Genomic DNA, 23,246 nt, shown 5'->3' with positions numbered 1-23,246 from the left:
TTTCTCACATTATCTTCCATCATGTTCCATCACAAGTGACTAGATATAGTTCCCTGTGCTATACTGCAGATTCTATTGCTTATCCACGCCAAAAGCAATAGTTTGCATCTACTAACCTCAAACTCTCAGTTCATCCCACACCCTCCCCCTTGGCAACCACAAGTCTGTTCTCCAAGTCCACGAGTTTGTTTCTTTTCTGTAGAAAGGTTCACTTGTGCCATTTATTAGACTCCAGATATAAGTGATATCATACGGTATTTGTCTTTCTCTTTCTGACTTGCTTCACTTAATATGAGTCTCTAGTTCCATCCAAGTTGCTGCAAATGGCATTATTTTGTTCTTTTTATGTTTTTCTGAATTTTGAATGCTTTTTTCCTGCATCTATTGAGATGATCATATCATTTGTTGTTTTAATATGGTGTATCACATTTGTCGACTTAAAAAAAATGCACAACCTACAAGGTGAGAGTTAAGTTTTATTTGGGGCAAAATTAGGACTTAAGCCTAATTGGGAGACAGCATTTTAGGGTAGCCCTGAAAAACTGCTCTGAGGAGGCAAGGGATATAGGAGCTTTTTCAACAAAGGGCAGGTAGTAGAAACAAATGATTATAGAAAACCAGATATCTCAAGTTGAGGAATTTACCGTGTTTCTATGGGAAGATGCAAAGGTATGGGCTTACTGGTATCATTCATTTGATATGCACTTCAGCCTTCGAGGCCAATATTCTGTTTCCTTCCTGACTTCTTTTGGGGTTCCCTGGTTCACCTTTGGGAGTGGCTGCACTCACAGACGACTGTGATATCCTTTTGTTTTTAAAAAGAGCTATCTGAAATACTGCTCCAAAGAGGCAGGGGGAAATAATATCAGTGTATATGTGATAAAGGTGAAGGAGGTGGTGCATGCAGCCATACACAAATTACAAAAGTTTGTTTCTGGTCTTGTGAAGGTTACTACTGGTCACAAGAAGACATCACTATGAAGGATTTCAGTGTTTTTCTAGATATGAGGAGATGCAAAAGTTGGGCACATGAAATCTTCTAAAAATATTGGACTATCTGAAGACCTGTTCTTTGATTTTTCCCAGAGCAGAGTGCTTCACTCCTGATTTCCACCCTGAGCTCTGCTCAGGGGGTAGTACAGGATGGCAGCTGTGGTAGCCCATGATTTAATCCATGTAGAGGCAGATGGGAAGTGATGGCAAGTGCCAAACTCCAGTTCACACATTGATTGATTTGCGTATGTTGAACCATCCCTGTGACCCTGGGATGAATCCAACTTGATTGCACTGTATGATCTTTTTAGAGTGTTGTTGGATTCAGTTCCGTAAAATTTTGTTGAGGATTTTTGCTTATATATTCATCAAAGATATTGATCTGTAATCTTCCTTTTTGGTAGTGTCTTTGGTTTTAGTATCAGAGCAAGGGTGGCTTCACAGAATGACTCTGAGAGTGTTCTCTCCTCTTCAAACTTTTGGAAGAGTTTGAGGATATAAACTCTCTTTTGTTTGGTAGAATTTCCCATTAAAGACATCCAGTCCTGAACTTTTGTTTGTAGGGAGTTTTTCAAATTGCAGATTCTATTTCAGTTCCAATGATCAGTATGTTCAAATTATCTATTTCTTCTTGATTCAGTTTTGGCAGGTTGAATGTTTCTAGGAACTTCTCCATTTCTTGCAGCTTGTCCAATTTGTTAGCACATAATTGTTCATAATATTCTGTTTTTTTGTGTGTGTGTTTCTGTGGTATCAGCTGCTATTTCTCCTCTTTCATTTATTTTATTTGGATCCTCTCTTTTCTTCTTGGTGAGCCTGGCCAGAGGTCTGTCAATTTTCTTTACTCTTTCAAAAAACTGCTCTTAGTTTTATTGATTTTTTCCTATTTTTAAAAAATTTCTATTTCCTCCTGATTTTTATTATCTCCTTCCTTTTGCTGACTTTAGATTTTGTTTGTTCTTCTTTTTCTAATTCTTTTAGGTGGTAAATTAGGTTGCTTGAGATTTTTCTTGTTTATTTTTCTGAGGAAGGCCTGTATCATGAAGAACTTCCCTCTTAGGACTTTTGCTGCATCCCATAGATTTCGTATGGTTGTGTTTTCACTGTCGTTTCTCTCAAGGTATTTTTATACTTTCCTATTTGATTTCATTCTTGACCCTTTTTTTTTTTTTAGTAGCAGACTAAACGGTTAAGTCTCCAAGTAATCTTTTTTTTTTTTTTTTCTTGTTTCTCTTTCTGTGGTTGATTTCTAGTTTCATGCCACTGTAGTCAGAAAGGATGCTTGAAATAATTTCCATTCTCCTAAATATGCTGGGGCTTGTTTTGTGTCCTAGTATGTGGTCTATCCTAGACAATGTCCCATGTGCACTTGAAAGAAATGTGTATTCTGGTTTTTCTGGATGTAATGTCCTGAAAATATCAATTAGGTCTAATTGTTCTATTGTATCACTTGGGATCACCATTTTGCCTTACTGATTTTCTGTCTGGAAGACCTATTCCTTGATGTCAGTGGGGTATTAAACTCTCCTACGATTATTGTATTCCTGTCAATGTCTATCTTTATGTCTGTTAATAGCTGTTTTATGTATTTAGGTGTTCCTATACTGGGTACATATATGCTGACAAGTATAATATCTCCTTCTTGTATTTCTTTTTAGCATTATACCTTTTTTAATCATTTTTATCTTTATATCATTTTTGTCTTTCTTTATGGTCTTTGTTTTGAAGTCTATTTTGTCTGATATGAGTACTGCTACTCCAAATTTTTTTTTCATTTCTATTTGTATGAAACATCTTTTTACATCTCCTCACTTACAATCGACTGCTTGTATGCAGCATATTGTAGGCTCCTGTTTAATTATCTACTCTGCCACCCTACGTCTTTTGATTGGAGCATTTAGTCCATTGACACTTAAAGTAATTATTGATAGATAAGTATTTATTGCCATTGTTTTTTTGTCTTTTTAAGCCACACCCACAGCATATGGAAGTTCCCAGGCTAGGGGTCCAATCAGAGCTATAAGCTGCCGGCCTACACCACTGCCACAGCAACCCAGGATCAGAGCCACGTCTGTGACCCACACCCACACCACAGCTCACAGCAATGCCAGATCCTTAACCCACTGAGCAAGACCAAGGATCGAACCCACAACCCCATGGTTCCTAGTCAGATTCATTAACCACTGAGCCATGATGGGAACTCCTTTATTGCTATTTTAAACCTTGTTTTTCAATTGACTTTGTATTTCTTCTGTTCCTTTCTTTTTCACTTTGTTTTTCCTTTTGTGGTTTGATAGTTTTCTTCAGTATTATGCTTAAGTTCCCTTCTTTTTTGGCTTTTGTGAATCTATTGTATGTTTTTGATTTGTGGTTACCCTGTTTTTCAAGTATATTAACCATTACTGTATTTACCTGCTTTAGACTGGTAGTCATTGAGGCTCAAACACATTCTTTTAAAAAAAAAAAAAAAAAAAAAAAACCAATCTGCATTTCCTTCCTCCCTTCCTCCACATTTTATGACAATGATGTCCTCATGTTTATCATTTTGCTGAGCACTGAAGTTATTATTACTTTCATAAACAATTTTATTCTATGTACTGGTTTATTTAATTGATTTACTTTCTGACTGTGATTTTCCCTTTCTTATAGATTCTTGCTTCTTTCCTATTTAGAGAAAATCTTTTAATATACCATTTAGGATAGGATTAGCATTGCTGTATTCTTTTAGTTTTTGCTTGTTACCTCTCCTTCAATTCTAAATGAAAAATCTTGCTGGGTAGCGAATCCTAAGTTGAAGGTTTCTGCTTTCCAGGACTTTGAATATATTTTGCCACTCTCTTCCGGTCTACAATGTTGTTGTAGAAAAATAAGCTGAGAGCCTTATGAGGGTTCCCTTGTAATTAGTTCGTGGTTTTTCCCTTGCAGCCTTTATAATCCTCTAACTTTTGCCATTTTAATTATAAAATGTCTTGGGTAGGTCTATTTGGGTTCATCTTGTTTGGGATCCTCCATACTTCCTGTACCTGGATACAATTTCCTTCTTTAGATTTGGGAAGTTTCAACCATAATTTCTTCAAATGCATCTTCAATTTCCTTTTCTCTTCTCTTTCTGGGATCCCTATTATGCACAGACTGGGGTGCTTTATATTATCCCATAGATCTCAATACTGCTTTCACTTTTTTTCATTTGTCTTTCTGTCTGATGTTCTGATTGGATAATTTCTATTATTCTATCTTCTAGATCATTTATACATTCTTCTACAATATTCACTTTGTTATTTATTGTCTTTAGTTTGGTTTTCATTTCAGCAACTGAGTTTTCTTTCCCTTTTTTTCTTTTTTTTTTCTTTCTTTTTTTTTTTTTTTTTTCTTTTGTCTTTTTGTCTTTTCTAGGGATGCACCTGTGGCATATGGAGGTTTCTAGGCTAGGGGTCTAACTGGAACTATAGCCACCAGCCTACATCACAGCCATGCCAACATGGGATCCAAGTCGTGTATGTGACCTACACCACAGCTCACAGCAATGCCGGATCCTTAACCCACTGAGCAAGGCCAGGGATCAAACCCACAACCTCATGGTTCTTAGTCGGATTCATTAACCACTAAGCCATGATGGGAAATCCAGCAACTGAGTTTTCTAATTTTAATTGGTTCCTCTGTATAGTTTCTAATTCCTTGTTAAAGTGATCTGCATTTCTATCAAAAGCTCTTAATTCTTTCCGTATTTTCACTACCTCCTTTTTTGAACTCAGGATCTGGTAGACTGGAGAAGTATATTTCACTATGTTTGTTCTTTCAAGGGATTTCTCTTGTTCTTTTAATTGGAAGTGGTTCTGCTTCTTTGTTTTACTTATGTTTCTCTGACTATGAATTTAGGAGAAATAGCTACTGTGGTCTTGAAGGGCTGTTTTTATGTGGGAAGGTACTTGTATAGCTTACATGAGTCTAATATTTTTTTGTTTGAGGGCTGTTTTTAGTATGGATCCCTGCCACATCTTCCCTCAGTGTGTACAGGTCATAATCCCCTTGACAGACGATGTTATTGGTGTTGTCATGACTGCAGCCTGCAAATGGATGTTGAGTGGGGCTTCCTCTTTGCTTTGTGATTGTCATAGCCCTGTTGGGACCAGGGTCTGCTCCCTAGTTGTTGAAGTAGAAGCCCTGAGATCCATTTCTGAGCTGCAGTGTGGGGTAGGCAGGACTAGAGTGCTCCCACTAAAAGAAGAGCTGCTGGGTATTTCTCCATAGGAGTTATCCACTGGAAAGTGTGCTCTGTGGTGTCTGCCACCTGTTGTACACACTCACAAAGTACACTGGTGTTTGCACTGCCCTCAGCCCCACCTCAGCTATGGGAATGCAGGACTTGATGTCCCTCAGGCACTGGGCTCACAAAGCCACTAGCACAGATCCACTGATGTCAGGGACTGGGAGTCACCATAGTCAAGGGTAGTCATGTACATGGACCCACTGTGGGAGCTAGAGTATCAGTGAAGACACCAGCCCTGACTTCATGCATGTGGGCCCAAAAGCCCACAGCTGCTAACTAGACCCACCCCAGCCACAGGAGTACCAATATTACACTCGGCTATCTCACTGGCACTGAACTTACAAAGGTGCCAGTAGCACAGATCTCCCAAAACTGCAAAGTCACCAGACACAGCTCAAGAGTTCAGTCCTGCCTCCACATGTGGGCAACCCTCCAGTTCTTGTGTGTTCCTGGAGCTCACAGAGGTGGAGCTGTGCCAGCTGTAAGCACACTAAGAATGAGGCTACTATGGCAGACCCCCACCCCTCTTTTCAAATCATGTATGTTAACAATGGGGCTTCACTGGAGTTCCCGCTATGGTGCAACAGGATAAGCAGCCTCTTGGGAGCACTAGGATGCAGGTTCAGTCCCAGCAGGCAGAGTGGGTTAAGGATCCCACATTGCTGTGACAATGGCTTGGATTTGATCTATAGTCTGTGAATTCCATATGTTGTGGGGTGGCCAAAAAAGATTTTAAAAAAGAAAATAATGGGCCTTCCTTCATTGGTGAACCTGGGCTCTGTCTTCTGCACACTCCAAGTTGTGGCCCAGGCCACATCCCAGCCCCTTCAGGGTGTCTCCATGCAACCAAACCCAGTTCTCTTCCTGAGTCTGCCTGCTAAAGCCTGAGTTTCAGTGCCTAGCCCCTTGTACACCATCAGACACATATCTCAAGCTGGGGAGTGCATTGAGGTAGCCAGGACCATCTGTTTTGGTCTCTCCCTGTTCTGCCTGCCACAAGCTGGGTGCTTGTGAGGTTATGAGCTCTATTTCTGTCCCCACTAATTTCCTGACTGGGGAAGCAAGCCCCCAGGATGAGGGAAGCTTTCCTCTTTCACGGCTCCCTCCCAGGGATGCAGGTCCTATCCCAATTCCTTCTTTTTCCTTTTAATTGTCCTACCCAGTTACATGGTGATCTTTCTTCCAACCTTGGTTGTATAAGATCTTCTCTCAGAGTTCAGTAGGTATTCTGTGAGAATTGTTCCACATGTAGATGTAATTCTGATGTATTTGTGAGAGAAGGTGGGTTCTACATCCTTCTATTCTGCCTTCTGATTTGATTTCTCTGTCCTAGTTATTTTAGCTATAATTTTACTACTTTTGTCTTTTAACCTTCATACTAACTTTATAGGTGATTGATCTACTACTTTTACCATGTGTTTGCCTTTACCAGTGAGATAATTTTCTTTCATAATTTTGTTTCCAGAATTGGCTTTTCTTTTCCACTTATAGGACTCCCTTTAACATTTCTTATAAAGGCTGGTTTAGTGGTGATGAACTCCTTTAGCTTTTGCTCTATAGAAAATTCTCTCTCTCCTTCAATTCTGAATGGTAACCTAACCAGTTAAGAGTATTCTTGATTTTAAGTTTTTTTTCTTTTAGCACTTTGAATATATCATGCCAGTCCCTTCTAGCCTGTAAAGTTTCTGCTAAAAAATCAGCTGATAGCCTTATGGAGATTCCTTCTAATGTAACTAGGGTCTTGGTCTCTAAGTCTCTCTCTCTCTTTCCCTCCCTCCCTCTCCCTCTCTTTCTTTGGATGCTTTTTTAGATTCTCTTTATTTTTAACTTTTAACATTTAGTTATACTGTGTCTTTATGTGGATATCTTTGGGTTTGTCTTGTTTGAAATTCTTTCTGTGCTTACTGGACTCTTTATGTCTGTTTCCTTCACTAGGTCACAGAAGTTTTAAGCCATTATTTCTTCAAATAAGTTTTCTGTTCCTTTCTCTTCTCTCCTTTTGGGATTCCCAATAATTGCCAATGACAGTATGCTTGATGTTGTCTTAGAGGTCCCTTAAACTAGCCTCATTTTTTAAAATTCTTTTTTTCTTCTGGTTTTGATTAGGTCATTTCTACTACACTGTCATCCAGGTTGCTAATCTATCCTTTTATATTCTCTAATATGCTGTTTAATTCCCTGTAGTGTATTTTTCATTTCAGGTATTATATTCTTTAGTTCTGATTGAATTCTTTATTATATTTTCTACCACTTTTAGTTCTCACTGAGTTCATTCATTCTTCTTCATGATTTGGAGAATTTTTACAACTATCACTTTGAACTCTTTATCTGGTAAATCGCTTATCTCTGCTTTATATAGTGGTTCTCCCCCGTCCCCCCGCCAAAGTTTTGTCTTATCTTTCATTTGAAAGACGTTCCTTTCTCTCCTGATTCTCCCTGTCTGAGCTTCTGTGTAGTTTTATAAGGTATATCAACTACATCTCTAGCCAGTGCTTGAGGGGTATCTCCTGTCTAGGCTGGGCCACAATTACTGTAGGCACATCAGTGGGTGGGATTGGTCCCCAGGCCACCTGGCTGTAAGGCCTGGCCATGACTGCTATGGGCAGGCATAGACTATCTCTAATTGACTTACTATCAGTCACATACAAATATACTGTTTTCAGGCACAATGAAAATTACATTATCATCCTTAGGACAAATTCTAAATTTTCATTACCTCAAATGAATACACTAGGCCTGTGCTTTCCAACACAGCAGTCAGTAGACACATGTGGCCACTGAGCACCTGAATTGTGCCTAATCCGAAATAAGATGGACTCAAAGTGTAAAATACCCATTGGATTTCAAACACTCTGTTTTAAAAAATGTAAATGTTATAATGATATTTTTAGTAAACTAAGATAAATAGAATATATTAATTTTACTTGTTTCTTTTTACTTTAGTATGACTGCCAGAAAATTTTATACATAAGTGATTCATACTATATTTCTACTGGACAGAGCTACATTAGAATATCTCAAGAATATTTCTTCCAATACAAAGAGAGTCAGAAATAAAAACACAAACTATTTATAAAATAACTATTTCTCTTAGGTATCTGGTATTAGAGATATCTTAAGGATAATATATTTTTTAAACTTTTTTTTTGACCACTGCCATTAATTTTTTGAACTAGAAACAAGAGCTTTCTCTTACTATTACAACATATAGCATTCTAACTATTCTACTGGAGTGGGTGGAATTATTTCAAAAGCAAAAATCAGAGCGGAGGTAGTTAAAAGTAAAGAAATAGTTAAGAGGCAATTTATGTCAGAGATAAAAACCAAAGCTAAGGGTGGGCAGCTAAAGTATGAGAACAGGGAAGGGGTTGGGGATTGGAGGTTGAACTCAAATCCTTCTCTGGCTTTGTGGTATGCAATCCTGGGGTTTCAAGAAAATAACACTTCCAGACAGTGAGATTACTGAGAACAATATGATACAAAGCAACAAGGGTTTCTATTTAATTTTCTAAAGGATCCCAACATAAAGCTATAGGCCACTGCAGGCATCAATTTTAGCAAGCTCCCTGTCAATGTTGACTTTGAACACATCAGTGCAGGCCACAGCTCTGTAGCATTTCCACTGAGTAGCGCTTAGAGAGCCAGCCCGTTAAGAATACAGCTCCGGAGTTCCCATCGTGGTGCAGTGGTTAACGAATCCGACTAGGAACCATGAGGTTGCGGGTTCGGTCCCTGCCCTTGCTCAGTGGGTTAACGATCTGGCATTGCCGTGAGCTGTGGTGTAGGTTGCGGACGCGGCTCGGATCCCGCGTTGCTGTGGCTCTGGCGTAGGCCGGTGGCTACAGCTCCGATTCAACCCCTAGCCTGGGAACCTCCATATGCCGCCGAGGGAGCGGCCCAAGAAATAGCAACAACAACAACAACAAAAGACAAAAGACAAAAAAAAAAAAAAAAAAGAATACAGCTCCCAGCAAGACCTTATCACTGTTGTGTCTCTGTCACCATAAACTTTTAAACAGTAGGTCTGGGCCAATTCATTTGAGTTAGGATCAGCTTTTCTTCATAAGGAAAATGGTGCTTTAAAAAATATAAATTCAAACTTCTAAGTGTGTATATATATATGTGTGTGTGTGTGTGTGTGGTATATATATATATATATATATATAATTGAACAGTGGATTTAAAACAAACTTGAATACTATACAGTTCATCTAAATATTTCAAAAGGAAAACATATACAATGTTTTCTTAAAAATTTTTTTACAATATTTTAGTTTATTTTCTCACACACCTGTATAAGCTAAATATTTTACACTCTGTGCTAGCTTAATACATTAATTTTTTTCATATGTTCTTAATGTTCTCTAAGATTTCCCTGAATATCTCCTTTTCACTTGGATTATTTGGGCAGGAGGGAAAGTAGCAAGTGGTTGCTTGCCTTCTCAACAGAAATGACCTTAGTTTAGTGATTACACTGATCTTTCCCTATGCTTATATAACTATCAAAATAACATCATGTTGTTTAACAACTCTACTTTTAAATTTAACACATTTTAATATTTGATAAAACAAATACCGCCTTTACTCTTCTTTTAAAAAATGTTGCCAGTATCATTCATTTATTCTTTCATATGAATTTTAGAATCATTCTATAAAGTTCTTAAGATGTAACAGTCAATAAATTATATGGACAATCAATTGGGAAAAATCAAATTTAGATCCCTATCAAATATTTTACACCAAAAAATTTTCAGAACAAATACATAAAAAAGAAATTATAAAGCATTAGAAGAAATCTCAGTTTTGATAAAGCTTTATACTATGACATCAAAGATACAAACCTTTAAAAATTAATAGATTAAGCTATTCTAAATAATTATTTATAAAACAAGTATAATTCCATAAAAATTACTAGGCAAAATTAAGGTAAAGTGGGAAAACACACATAATTGCAACAAAACAGAAAAGAGTATGAAGAGCTCTTATAAAATTGTAAATATAAATATCCTTTAAAAACAAGCAAAGAATACAAATAATTTACAAAAGAATGGAAACTGCCATAAGTAGATGAAAAATGCTCAATCTCATTCATAATTAAAGAAATGCAAATTAAAACAAATAATCAAATGCCATTTTTTTCACCCATCAGATTGGCAAAGACAAGCTTAAAAGTAGAGGAAATTAACATGATAAAATGAAATAAATAACAGTGCCCAATATTGAGAAAGAGTGATTCTAACACTGCTAGTAAAAGACTGTATTAATATATCTTTTTGTAATTGACAATATACATTAATATCTTTAAGGCTGTACAACTACTTTTTTTTTTTTTTTTTTGCTTTTTAGGGCTGCGCTGGCAGCATATTGGAAGTTCCCAGGCTAGGGGTCCAATTGGATCTGTAGCTGCTGACCTACGCCACAGCCACAGCCACAGCAGATTCTCAACCCACTGAGCAAGTTCAGGAATTGAACCTGCGTCCTCATGGATACTAGTCAATTTTGCTACTGCTGAGCCACAATGGGGATTCCCTGTATAACTACTTCAATGAAGGAATCTCACATCTAGGGCCATTTGCTAAGAAAATAAATAGACATACACTCCTAAATATCTAAGTAAGGATGTTCACCCAAGCAATGCTTATAAGAGCAGGAAAGTAAAAATGTTCTACAACAAAAGACTGGTTACATAAATTAAGGTACATTTAATGACAGACTTAATGTCTATGCAATCATTATGACACATTTTTTGATATGTCACATTTAAAAAAGAAAATTTTAAACTTGCGAAAATTAAATATTAGAGGTGCTTAACACAGTGCCTATTGCATTATAAGCATATAATTTACATTTTTCACATTATGTTTACTGGAAAATTTCAAAGGTATAAAAATAGGGAAAGAGGAGTTCCCGTGATGGTACAGTGGAAACGAATCCAACTAGGAACCATGAGGTTGCAGGTTCAATCCCTGGCCTCAATCAATGGGTTAAGGATCCAGTGTTGCTGTGAGCTATGGTGTAGGTGGCAGACGCAACTCGGATCTGGTGTTGTGGCTGTGGCATAGGCCGGCAGCTACAGCTCTAATTAGACCCCTAGCCTGGGAACCTCCATATGCCATGGGTGTGGCCTTAAAAAGACAAAAAGACAAAAAAAAAAAAAAAGAGAAAGAATAAGATGATGAACCCCTATATATATATTCATCATCTCACTTCAACAACTATCAACATTTTTTTCACTCTTGGTAATTTTTTAAGTTTGCGACTATCCTCCCTTCCCATACACACACATACAGTGTTTTTTCTACCAAATGTACATAAATGTACACTGCATGTAAGCATAGAAAAAGAAGAAATTTACACCAAAATATTAATCATGTGAACCTCTAAAGGATGGAATTATAAGTAATTTTATTTAATGCATATTTCATCTACATTTTCTTTTTTCTAAAATAAATAGGTACTATATCATTTTGATAGCTGACTAAAAGAAAAAACTCAAGCAAATATAGGACTCAAAAGAATGAGAAGTTATCTTGAATTCTAGTCTTGATGTTAAAACAATACATAAGAGAGAACCTTCTATCAATTGTTTTTTTTTTGGTCTTTTTAGGGCCACACCCATGGCATATGTAAGTCCTCAGGCTAGGGGCTGAATCAGAGCTGCAACTGTGGCAGGATCCAAGCTGCATCTGCGACCTACACCACAGTTCATGGCAATTAACCCACTGAGCAGGGCCAGGGATCAAACCCAAGTCCTCATGGATACTAGTAAGGTTTGTTACCGCTGAGCCACAATGCAACTACAATATCAAATTTTTTAAAATTGGTGCGATGTGTGGATATTGCTATCCATATATTCAATTTCTAAGATTTTCTATCTTTATTGTTCAATGATGATTTGTGAATAACAACAAAATGCAATGTTTCAACCTTCACTGGAGTCCAGTTTGAAAATCCAACTGTAAAAAGACATTATTTTACACAATTGTGAAAATTCAAACAGATTGGGTATTAAGCTGTTAAAGAAATTATTATTTATTCTGTTACTGGTACATTTAATTGTTTTTTTTAAGTTCTAATATGTTGCAAAATAAGAGAATGTCTGTGATTTGCTTTGAAATATTCCAGCCAAAAGCAAAAAGTAGGGAAAGATGAAACAAAATTAGCAAAATGAGGTGTTGTTTAACAAGTACAGTCTTAGTTTTGCAAGTTGAAAAAGTTCTAGAGATTTCTTATACAACAATATGATATAGTTAACACTACTGTACTATACTCTTTGAAATGGTTAAGATTTGGATAAGTTTTAATGTTTTTTATCACAATTTTAGAAAAGATCGGCAAAATGATAGCTGTTAATGCTGGGTAGTAGGTATATAGAAATTTATTTATTTATTTTTTAAATGAGGACCATATAGTACTGATACGTACTGTATCACAGAAAGATTTAATTTTATTTAGCTTCCTAAGGGAGAAAGAAATATAAGTAACATTTTTTTCTGTTAAACATTCAAAGCAGTTTTAGTTTAAACAAAACCATCAGAAAGAAGAATAAATCAAATACCTTTTAAGTAGGGAAAACAAAAGTTGGAGTTTTAAAAGCTTCTTATTCAGCCCTAGCTGAATTACGGTAAATAAAAATTTTATGTTTGCTAACAACGAAGTTTTAATTATGCTGAATAATCACAATAACAATTTGAAAAAAGTATCTACAATCAACAGTAAGTATGCTACAAAGATGAGTAATTGAGACTTAATAACTAGGACTCAAATTTTCTTTTTTGCCAATCTGAAGGCTACAATTAGAATATAAGGTTATTTTATAGCTATTTGTATTTGTACAGTACTTAAGCATTCAGGTCAATAGAATTCTGGCCTAGGCATCCAGGATTTTATTGGGCCCCTCTGACTGCATAGCATGCGGCAGCCTAGTAAATAATTTTTTCCTTGAGGTTGCTGTGGGCCCCTCCCCACTCTGAGTAGAGTAACTAATAGAAGAGCCATTCATGGTAGTTTATTAGCCAGCTGATATTTCAGGGGTGCTGGATGATTAAAAGTCAATGTATTACTGAGACTTAGAGCATCAAATAATGAAGATTATTATTTTTTTCTTTTCCTTTTTATTTAGGGCCATACGTGTGGCCTGTGGAAGTTCCCAGGCTAGGAGTCCAACTGGAGTTGCAGCTGCTGGTCTACACCACATCCACAGCAACACCAGATACGAGCCGCATCTGCAACCTACACCACAGCTCATGGCAATGCTGGATACTTAACCCACTGAGCAAGGCCAGGGATTGGACCTGTATCCTCATGGATACTAGTCGGGTTCTTAACCCACTGAGCCACAAGAGGAACTCCTAAAAAAAAAAATTTTTTTTTTTTTTTTTGTCTTTTTGTCTTTTGTTGTTGTTGTTGCTGCTATTTCTTGGGCCACTCCTGCGGCATATGGAGGTTCCCAGGCTAGGGGTTGAATCGGAGCTGTAGCCACCGGCCTACGCCAGAGCCACAGCAACGCAGGATCCGAGCCGCGTCTGCAACCTACACCACAGCTCACGGCAACGCCGGATCGTTAACCCACTGAGCAAGGGCAGGGACCGAACCCGCAACCTCATGGTTCCTAGTCGGATTCGTTAACCACTGCGCCACAACGGGAACTCCTAAAAAAAAAATTTTAAGGTCCCTCTAGCTCTCTTAATTTATCTAATAATTCACTCTTCTATAAAATTGAGATGACTCAACAAACTATCATGACAAATTAAATAGATAACATATAACTATATACTCTAGATAACAACATTTAGAAGAAGCACTGAGACAGTGTCTAGCATATGGAAGATGGTCACAAATCTTTATTACCTTCTATATTCACTTCCCTTTTTGTCCCTGGCTTTTTTTTTAAATGGCCACACCTGAGATATATGGAAGTTCCTGGGGTAGGGGTCAAATTGGAGATACAACTAAAGCCTATGCCACAGCCACAGCAACACAGATCTGAGTTGCATCTGCAACGTATGCCACAGCCTGTTGCAAAGTCAGATCCACAACCCACTGAGCAAGGCCAAGGACCAAACCCACATCCACAGAGACAACGTCAGGTGCTTAACCCACTGAGCCATGACAGGAATTCCTGTTCTTGGTTTTTAACTGAAAAAGCAAAGTGAATATGTTCTAAGAAGAAAATTCCTAAATTAGGTGGCTAATTTTTTGTTTTGTCTAAATCATTAGTTCTTCATTTTTAAAAAAGGTTTCTAGTAGTGTTTCTATTATCACAAAGATATTGCCTTCAGTTAGTGTGAATCTCTCAGTATGTGTGTCCAAGCAGGCAGATGAGCCGAAGCTCCCTGGCTGAGGGACCTCAGCCTAGGCACCCCCACTGTCACAGAGATGGAGCAAGACAGACAGAAGTGGAACCAAGGCAAGAGCCAGAAACAGCCAGAATATGTAAGCCAGAGTCAGAAAGAAATGGAGAAGGAGACAGAGAGCAGAGGTAGAAAAAGAAAAGAAGGGAAAGAAGAAGAAACTAAGATTAGGAGAGTGAAATGAATGTGAGTGTGGACTAAGCATGAGAATGCAAGACAGTGACAGGAGAGAGTACAAGGGCACGAGTGAGGAAGTACCAAACCTGCAAGGAAGCCAGCAAGCACAGGAGCAAGTGTGCAGGAGCACAGGGTTAGAGGGGAGGGGGGAAGAGACGTGGGTGAACATACATGCACGGCTTTAAGCTAGTTCAAGTTTAATCAAAACCTCTCTGCCTCCCATTATTTCAAAAATGACTTAAACCTACCTGAATTATCTCTGATTGTTCAGCCAGAGTCTTCCTTTGTGCCTCCAGAGAAGATACTTGTTGCTGATAAATCAGGCGCTGCTTCTCCCAGTCCAGTGATTTCTGACGAAATTCCTGAAGAGGCAATTAAGGTACTTAACTTTTAAGTGCTTCCCCTTGCTGTCACTACATTCCAGATTCACTTTTACTTTAATTTCTCCCCAGGTCCCTCAGTACACATGCACCTTTCTCCACAGCAGGAGCCCCATTACTCACTTAGCTGATAGAACTGTAGAGTAATACTAAATTTCTTACACACTGTGCATCTGTATACCTGTCTTTCTAAATTTAACACCCTAATGGTGAAGAGTACAAAACACAGATGCTAAATACTAGCTTCATAACAATTTTCATAGATTTGCTGCCACCTAAGGGTTGTTATTTTTTTTTTTAGTGATTTTTTCAGAAAACTGCTAAGACAATGAAAAATTCAAAATATGATTACAGATATCCCTCACTATCCACATTATTGATAACCAAACCCAGGAGTTGAACAGATTCGAATAAATTTTCAGATAAAGCCCTCAGTAGCCCAATTCTTATTAGTATCTAAAACTCAGGAACCAAATAGATTCAGTTAGGTTTTCCTCTTGCTGAGTCAGGGCTGAGGCCAGCAGATCCCTTCTCCAGTCCCCAGCCTGACCAAAGAGGTCATCACCTCCTCCGCTGCTGCGGTCATCCACGCCTTCTCATTTGGTCACATCTGTGACACATGGAAGTTCCCAGGTAGAATCGGAGATATAGCTGCAGGACCATGCCACAGCTACAGCAACACTGGATCTGAGCACATCTGTGAATTATGCTGCAGTTTGTGACAATGCTGGATCATTAACCCAATGTGTGAGGCCAGGGATCGAACCCTCATCCTCAAGACACTACACTGGGTTATTTACCTGCTGAGCCACAATGGGAACTCTGGAACCACTTATAAAACTAGGAGATACATAAGCCCCACCCACCAGAGGGATTGAGTCACCTCCAGCTACCAGTGGGCAGGCATCAGCCCCTCCCATCAGGAAGCCTACAGCAAGCCCCCACACCAACCTCAGCCACAAGGGGGGCAGACACCAGAAGTAAGAGAGGCTACAACTCTATTATCTGTAAAAAGGTCACCACACCAAAAACCTATAAAAATGAAAAGACAGAGAACTATAACTCAGATGAGGGAGAAAGGAAAAACCCCAGAAAATCAGCTAAGCGATGAGAAGATTCTCAGCCTCCAGGAAAAAGACTTTAAACTGTTGATGCTGAAGATGATGCAAGACATTGGAAATAAACTGGAGGAAAAGATGGATAACTTACAGGAAACACTGAGCAAAGAGATACAAGATATAAAACTTAAACAAGAAGAGATGCAAAATACAATAACTGAAATAAAAAATTCACTAGAAGCAGGAGTTCCCGTCATGGCGCAGTGGTTAACAAATCCGACTAGGAACCATGAGGTTGCAGGTTCGGTCCCTGCCCTTGCTCAGTGGGTTAACAATCCGGCGTTGCCGTGAGCTGTGGTGTAGGTTGCAGACGTGGCACGGATCCCACATTGCTGTGGCTCTGATGTAGGCCAGTGCTACAGCTCTGATTCAACCTCTAGCCTGGGAACCTCCATATGCTGCAGGAGCAGCCCAAAGAAATAGCAAAAAGACAAAAAAAAAAAAAATTCACTAGAAGCAGCTAACAGCAGAATACAGGAGGTAGAAGAACGAATAAGTGAGGTGGAGGACAGATTAGTGGAAATCACGGATGCAGAATAGAAAAGAGAAAAAAGATTGAAAAGAAATGAAGAGAGTCTCAGAGAACTCTGGGACAATGTTAAACGCACCAACATCTGTATTATAGGGGTGCCAGAAGCAGAAGAGAGAGAAAAGGGGACAGAAAAAATATTACAAGAGATAATAGCCGAAAACTTCCCTCTCATGGGAAAGGAACCACTCACTCAAATCCAGGAAGCACAACGAGTACCATATAAAATAACCCAAGGGGGAATACACCGAGACACATATTAATCAAACTGACCAAAATTAAAGACAAAGAGAAAATCTTGAAAGCAGCTAGGGAAAAGAAACAAATAACATACAAGGGAACCCCAATAAGGTTATCGGCAGATTTTTCAGCAGAAACTCTGCAGGCCAGAAGGGAGTGGCATGATATACTTAATGTGATGAAAGGAAAAAACCTCCAACCAAGATTACTTTACCCAGCAAGGCTCTCATTCAGATTTGAAGGAGAAATCAAAACCTTCACAGATAAGCAAAAGCTGAGAGAATTCAGCAATACTAAATCAGCCTTACAACAAATACTAAAGGAACTTCTCTAGGCAGAAAAGAACCAGAGAGGAAGGAAAGAAAAAAGAGAAACAAAAACAAATCCAAAGCAATCAATAAAATGGCAATAAGAACATACATATCAATAATTACCTTGAATGTTAATGGACTAAATGCCCCAACCAAAAGACATAGACTGGCTGAATGGATACAAAAACAAGACCCATATATACGCTGTTTTCAAGAGACCCACTTCACTTCTAGGGACACATATAAATTGAAAGTGAGAGGATGGAAGAAAATATTTCATGCAAACAGGAATCAAAAGAAAGGTGGAGTAGCAATACTCATATCAGACAAAATAGACTTTAAAAGGAAGAATATTTTAAGGGACAAAGAAGAACATTACATAATGATCAAAGGATCAATCCAAGAAGAAGATATAACAATTTTAAACATCTATGCACCCAACACAGGGTCACCACAATATATAAGGTAATTGCTAAGAACCTTAAAAGGACAAATCAACAATAACACAATAATAGTGGGAGACTTTAACACCCCACTTACAGCAATGGACAGATCAACCAGACAGAAAATCAATAAGGAAACACAGGCCCTGAATGATGCATTAAACCAGATGGACTTAATACATATTTATAGGACATTCCATCCAAAAGCAACAGAATACACATTCTTCTCAAGTGCACATGGAACACTCTCTAAGATTGATCACATCCTGGGCTACAAATCTAACCTCGGTAACTTTAAGAAAATTGAAATCATATCAAGCATCTTTTCTGACCACAATGCTATACAACTAGAAATCAACAACAAGAAAAAATGTGCAAAGAACACAAACACGTGGATACTCAACAACATGTTACAAATAGATTCAATTAAAGTAGTAGCCTTTGATTTCCAATTTTTTATTATCTCAACAGAATTGCAAATACATGAATAACAAGAAATATCTGTACTAAATTTTAACAGATATCTGTAACCCAAAGCCAAACAGTTCAAAATTCATGACAAACCAACAGTAACTTCAAGTTGCAGGAGCAAGAAAGTGAGCCCAACATTTATGAAAATGGGGCAAATCAAAGGGAAAGGAACCTCAGTCTTTTCATCACTGTCCTCCAGCACCCTCAACGCCAGAAGTGTCACACTAGCTTAGGGTAATTACCATTCACCAGCTGACAGTTACTCATTAATTCTACCAGATACGCCAGGTACTGTTCTAAATGTTGGGGATACAATATTTAACAAGACAAATAAAAATTCTAGCCCCACTCAATAGGAAGGAGATAGGCAACACATTCATTGTACAGTACACTAGATGGCAATATAGTTGTCCCTCAGAACCTGTGGGGAGATACTAACATACACATATGCTCAAGTCTCTTACATAAACAGTACACTATTTGCATATAACCAACCCGCATCCTCCCATATACTTGAAATCATTTCTAGATTACTTATACCTAATACAGTGTAAATGCCATGTAAGGAGTTCCCGTCGTGGCGCAGTGGTTAACGAATCCGACTAGGAACCATGAGGTTGAGGGTTCGGTCCCTGCCCTTGCTCAGTGGGTTAAGGATCCGGCATTGCCATGAGCTGTGGTATAGGTTGCAGACACAGCTCGGATCCCGCGTTGCTGTGGCATAGGCCGGTGGCTACAGCTCCGATTCGACCCCTAGCCTGGGAACCTCCATATGCCGCAAGAGTGGCCCAAGAAATAGCAGAAAGACCAAAAATAAATAAATTAATTAATTTAAAAAAATGCTGTGTAAATAGTTACCCATAGGGGAAATTCAAGTTTGGCTTTTTGGAACTTTCTGGAATTTCTTCCCCAGAATATTTTAGATCCATGGCTGGTTGAATCCATGGGTGGGGAACCCACGGACAACTGTACCTGTTTTGTAGACAATAGAGCATGGAATGCTCAGAGTTGGTGAAAGCAATTTTAAAAAGGAATGGCTAAATTGAAAAATATTTAAGCAAACACCAAGGGAGAGGAGGATAAAGTTATACTATTCTGAGAAGAGAGAACAGCAAGTATAACATCTTGAAGTGCTAAGTGAGGACATGAGGTAGACAGGGAACAGTGACAAGTGGCAGTATCCAAGCACTTTAAGAGATAGAAGGTCAGATAAATATCAAGTGTCAGGAGACAGAGGAGTGAGCTGAAAAGACAGGAATGGTAGTCAAAAAATGAGATGCTTAAAAATGTGATTGTGGGATGGTTACAAGTATTGGTAATGACAACATCTAAGGAACAGTTCTGGGAACAGGGGGAAGAGACAGGAGATCAAAATATCTGTGGAGGAAAGAACTCCAAGGAACTCAAAGACCAGAGTATCATTAGCATCATTCCTGTGGATAGCAAAATCCCTAGAATTATGAAAAGAGCAATGTTGGAGAGAATGACAAAAAAAAGTCTTTGAACCAGCAGAGTAACCAGGGCACAGAAGATGACTACTTTGGCTATATGATTAGTAGTATGTGCTATTGACGTGATAATCAAAAGTGGAGTTTCTGAGGTACAAAGAAAAGATAACGGTCAGTGAGTGGTAATGAGGAAATAGAACACGTGGGGTTTTATGAAGAAAAAAAAAAAGGCATCACTGAAGAGGGCTGGAAGGAAAGCAGTATCTGCGTAGTCCTCTGTTTCTATGCTCCTCAAATGTGTAAAAATACTGAGGGGTTCGCTAATTATTAGAGAAATGCAAATCAAAACTAAAGTAAGTTACCACCTCACACTGGTCAGAATTGAAATCACTAAAAAGTCTGCAAATAATAAATGCTGGATACAGTGTGGAGAAAAGGGAACCCTCCTACACTATTGACGGGAATATAAATTGGGGCAGCCACTACGGAAAACTGTTTGGAGGTCCTTCAAAAAAACTAAAAATAGAGTTGCCACATGATCCAGTAATCCCACTCCTAGCTATATATCAGGAGAAAACTCTAATTTGGAGATACATGCACCCCAATGCTCATAGCAGCACTATTCACAATAGCCAATTCATGGAAACAACCTAAATGTTCATGGACAGATGAATGAATAAAAAAGAGGCAGTACATATACACAATGGAATACTACTCATCCATAAAAAAAGAATAAAATAATGCCATTTGCAGCAACACAGATGGACCTAGAGATTACCATAGTGAAATCAGGAAAAGAAATACTATATGATATCACTTAAATGTGGACTCTAAAATATGATATAAATGAACTTCTGCAAAACAGAACAGGCTCACAGACAGAAAACAGACTTGTGGTTGCCAAAGGGGAGGTGGGGGGGGTAGGGATGGACTAGGAATTTGGGATTAGCAGATGCAATCTATTATATATAGGATGGATAAACAACAAGGTCCTAGTGTACAGCACAGGAAAGAATATGAAAGAGAATATGTATATATATGCATAACTGAATTACTTTGATGTATACTAGAAATTAACACATTGTAAATCAACTATGCTTCAATAAAATAAAATGAAATAAAAATATTGAGATGTAAAAATAAGTGTTAAGTGCAGAACTTAAAATTCTATATAGTAATAATATACTGGCATTTGTGGGTGACAGGTCACTGAGTATAAAAACTGGAAGTAACCATAAAAAGAGGTTGAACAATGTTTCTCAAGTTAGCATCAGCTAGGGGAGGGGATAAAATGCAAATTCCTAGCTCACATGCCATACTACTGCATCAGAATCTCTGAGAGCCTAAAGAGGACCCTAGGTGACTCTTAGGTCCATTGGAAAAGCAAGAGCACAGACAGATGTGAGGAGCGGGGCATTCAAGGGGAAAAAGCGCCAGCCTTGTGTTGCTCTTTCATCTGCTTTTGGTAGTATTAACAAACCACTCCCTTAAGTCCTCTAGGAAATCAATATATACACTAATCACAAAGTTACTCAGTCTCAATAAAAACAAAGTCAGCAAAGGGGAGGTAAATGACTTACTATATCCAAATAATGGGAACTGAGGATAAACAATCTTTCTTCTTTCTTTTCTTTCTTTCTTTTTTTTTTTTTTTGCTTTTTAGGCCCCACACATGCAGCAAATGGAACTTCCTAGGCTAGGGGCCTAACTGACCTATGCCATGGCCATAGCAACTCAGGATCCAAGCCGCACCTGTGACATCGCAGCTCACAGTAATGCTGGATACTTAACCCACTGCCACTGAGTGAGGCCAGGGATCAAACTCATGGATACTAGTCAGGTTCATTACCGCTAAGCTATAACAGGAACTCTGAGGATAAACAATCTGATATGCAGAGTACTCTGTACAAAAAAGCCATGTACCCTCAACCCTTACTAAGTCCCTACTATATTAGGTGATCAATAAGATAAGGACACTGCCTATACGAAATGACTAATAACTGGTGGCCAATGTTCCTCCATATTGGTATTTGGGGTACAATAGTCCTTCCATTGTACAACAGTCCCTAGTCCCTGTCCCCTATAATACCAGTTTCACTCCCAGTCATTCTGACACTTGAAACAATGTTTCCATACACATCCAATGCCCTCAAAGGGTGCTACTGCCCCGCTGAGAACTACTGATAGCTAGTAACCACAGGGAACCAGATGTACAGTGGATCACCATCCTACCTTTGAAATAGCTGTGATAGTCCTGGAGATGGAAGAAAACTGGTTTCAGGAAATAGCACTATTAGAAACAGGATTTTCCTACATGAACTCTGACAATCACTAAGAACAAATTAGTGCTATGAACATACCTCTATTTTTCCAGTTAACCTCTCAATTTCAGACCGATCTTCCCTGTGATTTTTGGTATTTCCTCTGAAATCTCTTACATGCTTTTTCTGTAGCTTTTCATAGCTTCTCTTCAATCTGCCTAACTGGAGACACAGTTATTTCTAGACTTAAAATTTAAGAATTTGTAAACAGCAATGGTACAACAAATTGGCATTATGAAAGTATGCATAGGGCTAACTAGGACCTCTGAAAATAGGATGTTTTAGAAAAAATACAAAACAACTCAAAACCACATATAAAAAATAACACTGGAAAAGAAACATACTAAGTCAAAAAAAAATAAAGGGAAAACATTTTATAAACAAAAGTTTAATTATTATTACAATACATAATAGCCTTGCACTTAAAGGCCCCTCAACACACACCCCTAATAAAAAGAGCAAATAAAAACTCTTTTTCCTTTCTCTAGGCATGTAGTTCTTGAGACCATTTTCCTATGGAACACTGATATTCAGTAAACAGGAGAGGAGAACTTTGAAATTAAATAAAAATAAAAGCAGCTTTTCCCCAGTCTGGGAAATAAAACCGAATCGATAGAATTTTCTTACTTCTCTTATCTATCCCAAAATGCATCTGGAAACTTTGGACCCCTCATTATTTAAAAACTATAACTGATTCAACTTAAAAAAACAAAAACATTTAATATAAGTTTTAGTATCAATATTTCATGGTATTATACAAAAATTTCTCTATTTCTTTTAGGTATTCAACCGAAAACCACATTTTAGAATCACTGTTGTACACAGTATCAAACATTATAATTAGGCAAGATTCTTTACCTGCATTTAAGAACAGAGAAATAATTTCTATTGCCACACCATACCACCCATTTACAAAGTAGAAACTCGCTCATTAACAAAATTCTCAAGAGTTGAAGAGATAAAATTATACAAAACATAACAGAATTAAAATCTTACTTCTTCATGTAGTTTCTTTAACTCCTGCTTATACTCCATGGCCATCTCTTGCTTGACTTTTTCATGTTCTTCTACCTGCTGACGCAACATTCCAACCTAAAAGCAGAGGTATTAGTTTTTTTCATTATTAGCATTGAAACAATAACCCTGAAGCATAAAAATGGGAAATAACCTTGTGTTTATCTGTAAATACACATTC

General features: G+C 38.0%; 1 protein-coding gene across 50 annotated transcripts in view; it reads right to left on the bottom strand.

Annotated features, from left to right (window-relative positions):
- Positions 1–23,246, bottom strand: part of CEP63 (centrosomal protein 63) — a 100,818-nt gene that overhangs the window by 39,076 nt on the left and 38,496 nt on the right. For 40 of the 50 annotated variants that reach the window (XR_014823932.1, XR_014823930.1, XR_002337692.2 and 37 more), the window contains 3 exons: positions 23,048–23,143; positions 22,091–22,213; positions 15,039–15,152 (listed from right to left, as the gene is read on the bottom strand). Coding sequence is in view for 43 of the 50 variants with exons in the window: in XM_084989718.1 (XP_084845844.1) it covers positions 15,039–15,152; positions 22,091–22,213; positions 23,048–23,143 (333 nt within the window). In the remaining 7 variants the exon portion in view is untranslated. The remainder of the gene's footprint in view (positions 1–15,038; positions 15,153–22,090; positions 22,214–23,047; positions 23,144–23,246) is intronic. The other 10 variants (XM_084989739.1, XM_084989714.1, XM_084989733.1 and 7 more) reach the window with 1 other exon arrangement.

The sequence above is a fragment of the Sus scrofa genome, chromosome 13 (assembly GCF_054392235.1).
Source record: "Sus scrofa isolate SSC_HxYL_T2T_F1_AM1 chromosome 13, Sscrofa_HxYL_maternal_Yorkshire_Landrace_v2.0, whole genome shotgun sequence".
Classification (NCBI taxonomy): Eukaryota; Metazoa; Chordata; class Mammalia; order Artiodactyla; family Suidae; genus Sus; species Sus scrofa.
The sequence above is the reverse complement of the archived record's forward strand: the minus strand, read 5'-3'. Positions and strand labels throughout refer to the sequence as shown.